The sequence below is a fragment of the Calidris pugnax genome, unplaced genomic scaffold, assembly GCF_001431845.1.
Source record: "Calidris pugnax isolate Ruff unplaced genomic scaffold, ASM143184v1 scaffold214, whole genome shotgun sequence".
Taxonomy (NCBI): Eukaryota; Metazoa; Chordata; class Aves; order Charadriiformes; family Scolopacidae; genus Calidris; species Calidris pugnax.
Window position 1 is genome coordinate 259212 of NW_015090972.1, and position 8549 is coordinate 267760.

Below are 8549 nucleotides of genomic sequence, written 5' to 3' on the forward strand. Positions count from 1 at the left end.
CGAGGCTCCGGAGGAGGAACGGGGCACACGGTGCATCCGAAAGCGGGGGCAAAAGGAGGGGAGGGCAGCCCGGGGGAGATGGGCAGCGTGTACGTGGCAGGGCTGGCAGCAGGCAGGGGAGTGGGGCTGCCCCCCAACCTTCCCCTCCCGTCCCCGCTGCTCTGTGGCACCTCTCTGGGGGGGGGACCTGGCTGCCAAACCCCCGCCCCAGCCATAGGGCTGGGAGCTGGAGCTTTGGGCTTCTGAGGTGGGCAAGCAAAGCTCCTTGGGGAGAGCATCCCTTGGCCTCGGGGGGAGCATCCCAGGGGGAATGCAGGTCCCAGCCTCAGGGAGAGCATCCCTCAGCCCTGGGGGGAGCATCTCCCTCAGGGAATGCATCCCTTGGCCTTGGGGAGAGTATCTCCCTCAGGGAATGCATCCCTTGGCCTCTGGGAGAGTATCTCCCTTGGGGAACGCATCCCTTGGCCTCTGGGACATCTCCCTTGGGGAACACATCCCTTGGCCTTGGGGAGAGCATCTCCCTTGGGGAATGCATCCCTTGGCCTTTGGGGAGCATCTCCCTTGGGGAACGCATCCCTTGGCCTTGGGGGGAGCCTCCCCACACTTTGGGGAGAGCATCCCTGGACGAATGCATCGCTCAGCCTTAGGAAGAGCATCCCTTGGCCTCAGGGAGAGTGTCCCTGAGCCTTGGGGAGAGCATCCCTTGGCCTTGGGGAACGCATCCCTTGGGGAAAGCATCCCTCAGCCTCAGGGACATCATCCCTCTGCCTCGGGGAAAGCATCCTTTGGGGAGAGCATACCTTGGGGTACAAGCATCCCTTGGGAAAAGCATCCCTCAGCCTCAGGGACAGCAGCCCTCTGCCTCGGGGAAAGCATCCCTTGGGGAGAGCATACCTTGGGGTACAATTCCCTCCACCTTGGGGAAAGCATCCCTTGGGGTACGCGTCCCTCCGCCTCGGAGAAGGCATCCCTCAGGGCGAGCATCCCTCGGGGAAGGCATCCCTTGGGGACAGCATCCCTCAGGGAAGGCATCCCTCACCAGGGCACTGCCTGCATCCAGCCGGGGCTCAGGAGAAGGTGACCACCTCACCCTGGGGGTAACTGGAAGAGAGGACGTCTTGGCAGGTGTCTGCAATTAAAGACACAAGTATTAAACACGCCATTAGACACTGCTTTCATCAGCTATTTGTGGAGAAATGAGAAATAGGAGAGGGAAAGGGAGACTGAGCTTCCAGGGGACCCAAACTTTGCAGGCTGCTGAGAATGGAGTAACTACAAAGTGAAATGGTCTTCTCCGGAGGAGTAAAATGCTGCTATTCCATCAGTAAATCAGGAAAATCTGTTTTTAAAAAGCATCAGGATGGACCCAGAGATGGAGACTTGGGAAATGATTCTCAGAGAGAAACCAGACATGGAGTCAAAGCGATTTTGAAGGTAAAAATGAAGAGCTGAAGACAGAAGTCCTCCCTGCCACAGCCTTCTCCTCCCAGAAACCTGCTCTGGCCCAAAACTTCCCAAGCCAACCCCAAGCCAGATGTCCCAAAGCCAAGCCTGGTGCATTAATATCCCGCAGTGTTTTTGCTTCTCTCTCTCTCTCTCTCTCTCTCCCCCTCTCATTCGTTATCATTGAATTAATTAACATTGATTGGAGCTCTGAGTCACAACACCGCCTCTACCCATGTGCCAGGACCTGGTTTCCAGGCGAGGGGCCTTCAGACGGGGAGACAGCGCCTGATCCACCCCATAAAGCCACAACCTGCTCTTTCCACCCAGGGATTTTGCTGCAAAACCCAACGCCAGCTCCCGACGGCGCTTTGACCCGGCTCTCCCCGCTACAGATCGAACACAGCATCCAAAAGCATCTCATTTTCCCCAAAATAAAGGTCTCCTCCCTCGAGCAGCGCTGTGTGGCTTGGGTGAGCGGTGCCTGGATGCGGAGGCTTTTCAAAGCCCCACATCCCAGAAAAAAAAAGCCTTGGGATTAAAGTCCCTGAACCTTGCTTGCAGGAGAGGTCCCCACCTCCCAAGCTGCCACGATGGATGGGTTGAGGAGACCCAATATCATCCCCCAGAAGCATTTTGGGGACCGGCACTGGCCGTGCACGAAGCAGCTGCTAAAAAATATCAGTGCTCCAGGTTCAATCACTCCTGGAAGCAGCTAAAAGCTCTTGGCAGGGCTCGTGGCCTGCGAGAAACATTCCTCGTCAGGTCGATTGATTTACCGGGGACACGACTCGGCTTTTAACTCCCATCTCCTCCTCCCCCCCCCCGTTCAAAGCCATTTTGTGTGCGAGCTCCAGCCCTGCCGCCCGCATCCTCCGGGGACCTGCCTTGGAAAGCAGCTTCCCAGCCTCAGAAAAAAAAAAAATAAATAAAAAATTAGCACGACTAAAAATAAATAACAACAGTCGGGTTGAGGTTTATGTTGTTTTGTTGGTGTTTTTGTTGTCTTTTTTTAAAATTTTTTTCATTTGTTTTGTTTAATCGCTGTCCCCCAGACAGAGTCGCCAGGAGAAAATCATCCTCCTGTCTCGGTGCAGGGCTCCTTCCTCCACCGTTTTTTGGGTGCCTGATGATGCCCCACCACCCCCTTGGGTGAGGCAGGAGGTTGGCACACCCCAGCTGTAACCCAGCCCCCCAAAATCCCCAAGGTTTGCTGCCGGGGCGCACCCCCCCCCCCCTCCAAATTTCCAGGAGTGGGCAGCTCACCCTGTCCCACTTTGCCCCTACCAGCATCTCCCCAAAAACCCCCAGGAGCTGCCAGCCTCCTGCTGCTCCAGCACAATGTTTGGGTAGGTCCTACACTAACTCTGCTTTGCTCTGCCAGCACGATTGGTTTTTATTTTCCTTCTCTATTTCCACCCCCATCCTGCCCCCCCCACCCTTGAAGATCTGTTTGCTGAAAGAGAAACCACCAAAAGCCAAAACATTCCTGCAGGTTCAGCTCCTGGGCCACTCCAGGACATTTTCCAAGTTCCTTTTCTTTTTTTCCACTGGGACAGGAGGGGGTTGAAGAGGCCCCGTGGGGCAGAGCACCCCAGATGTTGGAGTTAGACCCCCCCCCAGCCAACTTCTGCATCTCCCACAACACCCATCTCCACGGACCATGTAAAGAAGGGGGGGAATTTCATGCTGATGGGCAAAAGGCAGGGACCACCTGCATCTCCTGAGCTACGAGGACCAGGGATGCTGCCCTGGGGGGTGGGGGGGCTGCACGTCTTCAAAGCCCCCTCTCACCTGGGGCATCCTTGGCACAACTGGGAGAACTGGTCCCGAGCCCGTGCCACCTTCGGGCTGGTTCCCCTCTCACGCTCCGAAACCAAAGGGTTATTTTTATTTTTGTGCCCCTTCTCACCTGGGGCATCCTCGGCCCAACTGGGAGAACTGGTCCCGAGCCCGTGCCACCTTCGGGCTGGTTCCCCTCTCACGCTCCGAAACCAAAGGGTTATTTTTATTTTTGTTTTGGCAGCCACCAGGACACATTCCCCAGCCCAGCCTGTCCCACACGAGAGGAAGAGCAGGACCTGCTCCCCAGAGCTTTGCAAAACACTTTCTCAGCCTCCATTTACCTTTTAATTGGGGAAAAGCGTAAGGATCGATTGCCCGGGCGGAGGTAACGGAGTAACAGACTGGGAGCTGGGAGGCACCTATTTATAAGCTCAACTGCAGCTTATTTTGCATCTGCCTCTGCACTCCCTGTTCCTCGTCAGCATGGGCAAGGGATGGGGGTTGCTATTTATTTTATTTTCTTCGTTATTGTCGTCAAATAAGCGCTGAGGATTTTTTTCCTGGCAGGGGAAGGCAGAACCAGGCTGCTTCTGGGTAGAGCAATTACTCTCCTGACATCTGAACCTCCTGCCCGGCCGCCTGACAGCCCTTTCTATTTTCTCAGCTCTTTCAGGCATCTCCCCAGAAACAGAGCAGTTGTGGCAACAATAACAATTAATATTTTGCACGCAAGCGGGGATGGCGGCGCAGCCTCCGCGCAGCACGGGAGGGTCTCCCAGAAGGAAAAAGGGAGGGAAGAACCTGCTGCTGCAGGATGATGGAGAGGGGGGGACAGGGAAAAAGGGAAAACAGGGAAAAGCTGCTCGGTTTTTGCCCCTTACAGGGCTGCTTTCTGCACCGGGTGTGGGCGGTTACAAGGGGTTATTCCCTGTCCCAAAGTGATCCCAGTCTCAGCAGACAGACGGACGGACAGACAGAGGGATGCAAGGACTCCCAACGCTATCAGGGCACGCGATGCTACGCAGCATCTCATCTCTGATCCCATTCCTGCTGCTGAGCATCGCAGCCCCGAAAAACCCCCACCCCCTGGGCTGCATCCCCAGCCCCGTGGCCAGCAGGTGAACCCCCCCAACACCCAGTGCTGCCTCCAGCTCTGGGGCCACCAACAGCAGAAGGACATGGAGCTGTTGGAGCGGGGCCAGAAGAGGCCCCGGAGATGCTGGGAGGGCTGGAGCCCCTCTGCTGGGAGGGGGGGCTGAGAGAGGTGGGGGGGTTCAGCCTGGAGAAGAGAAGGCTCCGGGGAGCCCTTGGAGCCCCTTCCAGTCCCTCAAGGGGCTCCAGGAGAGATGGGGAGGGACTCTGGATGAGGGAGGGGAGCCCTAGGAGGAGGGGGAAGGGTTTGACCCTGAAAGAGGGGAGAGGGGGATGAGATGTGGGGAAGAACTTGTTTGGTGTGAGGGTGGTGAGAGCCTGGCCCAGGTTGCCCCGAGAAGCTGTGGCTGCCCCATCCCTGGAGGGGTTCAAGGGCAGGTTGGAGGGGACTTGGAGCAACCTGGTGTGGTGGGAGGTGTCCCTGCCCAGGGGAGTGGGGGTAGAACTTGATGATCTTTAAGGTCCCTTCCAACCCAAACCATTCTGTGGTTCTACAATTCTACAAACACGGGCATCTGCAGGGTGAGGAGCATGGATCACCAAAGCTCCCCATGGCACCAGGCTATACAGAGGTGAGGGGCACATCTATATGGTACCCACCATCCTTCATCTGTGTGTTCCTGCTCAATCACAGCACCCTGTCAGGAACAGGACAGCACCTCAGACCCAACACACTCACTCCATCCAATGGGAAACTCTCCTTTCCAGACTGGGATACCAGCACTGAGCTCCCAGCCCTGGCAGCCGCTTCACACCAGTTGACTTTTTTTTATTTTTTTCTTTATTATTTTTTTTTTTTTTTTAAATGCCATTTTAGGACTTGGGCAGAGGCAGCCGGACTCCTATTGATTTATTCAGCTCATCAAGAATAAATCAAACAACCTTGCTTTCTCCCGCTGCTTTTCGCCTTCGCTGGAACGTGCGCTCCTCGCCAGATCCCTAAACATAGATAAGTGGCTGGGAGGATATTCGGGGGAAGTATCGTATATTCTTGCTCTATTCTTATCCTATTCTCTAGGCAGCCAATTTTGGCCACTGTTTGAGATAAAACCCTGGGCTACAGAGCTTTTTAGTGGCCTGCTCTTCTCATCCACCACAGCTCCTCTTCTAATCTTATCCGGGGGATTAACCCCGCCAAACTCAGCCCCCAAAACCAACCCAGACCCCACCTAAAAATAACAACAAACTGCTTTTTCCCCCCCCCTCCTGCATCCCCCAAATCACTTGTTCAGGAGGCGGCGGGGAGGAAGAGGGAGAAGATGCCATGGGTTTCTCAACAGTTTGGTGCCTCCCACTGAAATCCCTCCGTCTCCCATTCGGGGCCGGGTTGTTTTAGAGGAGGTTTTTTTGCACATTAGTCATCCCTTCTCCCCGAGTTGCATAACACCACTGCTAAAAATTGCATCGTGCCCGCTCCATGTCAGCTCTCAGCCTCAGCCCTCGGTGATCCGATGGGGGATGAGATGTTTTTTTGGGGTCCACCAAGGGTTTGCCACACCAGGCAATCGGCTCCGGTGTTTGGATGAGCTGATTTGGGAGCCTGGTGGGAGGGAAAGGAAAGGATGGGATCTCTTGGGATCTGTGGCTGCATCTGCTCCGGGGTTAATCCTCTGCTTTCAAGAAGGCTCAACCCCCAAAGTTTGAGCCTCTTGATCTGCTGTTTCTGGGAGAGACAGGGCAGCAGAGCTGGTTTTTCATGCCTGGCTCGTTCCCAAAGTCAGTACGTGACCTTGGTTAAATCATTTATGATTCAGAGACCACTGAAATCATAGAGGGTGACCTTCCCTCTCGCGCAGGCTGGGGATATTCCAGCTCCTCCTGCTTCCAGAAGAGCCTGCTCCGAAGGGGAGGATGCACCAGACAAGTACTGGGATGGTGCCACTGCACTTGCCCCTTTGCCCAGATTATGGGGTTTTGGGGCGATTCATCAACCTGCTGAGATGCCCCAACCTGTGTAGGGAAACACACTTTAATTACAGGAATCCAAGGATTGCAGCTACAACTCGTGTGCTGCCAACAAGGAATGAATCACCACCAGGGCACAGGGGTCAGGAACCACTACGGGACATCCTGGGCAGAAGAGGGATGCAGTTTATCCTCATTTCTCCCTAAATCCAGAGAAATTCCAGCTCCAGCACTGGATCTAACCAGTGCTCAGCTCCTGCCATCAAACCCCAGGATCCAGCTCATGGCACCAAGTTTTTCCCCCCCCCCTATTTTCTGCTTCCCTTCAACTCTTGGCCCCAGGATCCAGCTCACGGCACCAAGTTTTTCCCCCTATTTTCTGCTTCCCTTCAACTCTTGCTTCTCCACCTGCGGAGGGAAAGGCAGGAAGGAAGGAAGAAAAGCAAAATAAAAGAGGCAAGAGCTTCTTGTTGGCCCCACATAAGACTTGGAGGGGGGTTGTTTTGGCCACATGGCGATTGGCTCCTCCTGGCGGCTCCTTCAACTCAGTGGGGAGGAAAAAAAAATATATATAAGCCAGAAGAGGCATTTAATGCTTCTTCCTTGTGTAGCATCTCTTCCACCGTGGCAGCAAGGAGCTTCACTGCAGGAGCCTCTTGGTGTTAACCCTTCTCTACACCCACAGAAACTGAGGCATGGGGAGCCTGGGAAGGAGGAGGAGGGTCCTGGCTGTGGGATCTGCCAAAATCCAACCTTGGACCAGGGGGACCCTCACACTGCACCATCACCCAAGCACCAGCTCCGGTTTGGCCATGATGGAGGGGAAGGGACTGACCCGTAAAAAGCTCTTGGGGCTTTCATTTTGCTTTCTCTCCATCCTCCTGCTGAAAGCCCCCAGGCTCCAGCCCCACTGAGCTGGAGTTGCTCGGAGTAAGGGAAGAGACCAAGAGAGCACCAGGATTAGGGTCAAAACCAGGGCTGCTCCCACCAAACCAACCCTTTTTGGCCACCCGAGACCCAAATGCCTCCAGGGAGGGGACAGAGGCAGATGTGAGTCAGAAATCAGGGGACTGAAGGTTTTGTTCTAGCTTGGGAAGACACCTGAGATCATTCCAAATCATCCCAAAATCTAATGATGCGAGCAAAAAAACACAGCAGTGCGTCACCAGTTTGGCACTCCAACCTCATCCTCCCAAGCTGGGGGAGGACCCGCTTCAAACCCAGCTCCCAGCCCCATGGGGATGCTCTGCCCCACCATCCTGTGTCCATCTCAGGAGAGGAGTCATCCCCCCCATCCATCTAGGCATCATTTGGTCCCAAATCTCTCCTTTCCCCAGTACTCGACAGCAGCTTTCCCAACTGCTCCCATATTCCCACCTCCCAGCTCCATGGGAACACCATATATCTATTTTTCCAATCCTTTTATCCCAGTCTCTGTGTGTTCCCTGCACCCAGCCCCTCTGGGACCTCCAGGCTGCCCAAAACCATCTTCAGCCCATCCCTGAGGGTCAGACAGAGAAACAGACGCAAGCAGGGAAGGAACTAGTGAGATTTAGGTAGAAAAAGGCAGAAAAAGGCACAGAACCAGAGGGGAACCACCGCTGGGCAGGGAATAGAGGTTTATTCATCCGTTACCTCCAGAAACTCGAGGCTGTTTTAAAAATAAATAAATTAAAAAAGACCTAGAATTATCTGAACTCAGCCATTTTCAGCACAATGATATATAATTTTTATGAGTCAACGTGATGTGTCCTTGCATTTCCACCACCCTGCAGCCCAAGTGCAAACGGCCCACGGGAAGGAGGGCTCGACCCCAGCGGGAACCGCATGGGTTGGCCCCATTTATTTGGGATGCATAAGGTTTGGAGGGGAGGAGGAAAAAAAAACAAAACAAAACAAAACAAAAAAAACCTGAGCAAACCCTCAACCCCATTCTGGGGATTGTCCCAACCAACGTGGACACGAGATGAGTTCAATGGAGAAGGGAAAAGAAAACAAAAAAAAAACCCTAAGCAAACCCTCAACCCCGTTCCGGGGATTGTCCCAACCACGTGGACACGAGATGAGTTCAATGGAGAAGTGACACGTCCTGCAAACCGGGCAGGGGGGAGGACGGCGGCGGCGCTGCTGGGTTGGAGAAGGTGAGAACCTGCTTCTCAGCGATGGAGATGTCCCAGCTGGGGCTTGGCACCAGGAAAAAAAAAAAGGGGGGAAAGGAAAAGGGGGGGGGACAGAGCCACAGGAGACGACAAAGCGGGCTCTGG

At 54.6% G+C, this 8549-nt stretch overlaps 1 protein-coding gene across 1 annotated transcript in view; it reads right to left on the bottom strand.

Annotated features, from left to right (window-relative positions):
- Positions 1 to 532: 532 nt before the first annotated feature.
- Positions 533 to 8549, bottom strand: part of KCNC4 (potassium channel, voltage gated Shaw related subfamily C, member 4) — a 28333-nt gene continuing 20316 nt past the window's right edge. Inside the window, 1 exon segment of the mRNA XM_014952896.1 lies at positions 533 to 1129. Coding sequence (XP_014808382.1) covers positions 1068 to 1129 — 62 coding nt within the window. The 3' untranslated portion in view covers positions 533 to 1067.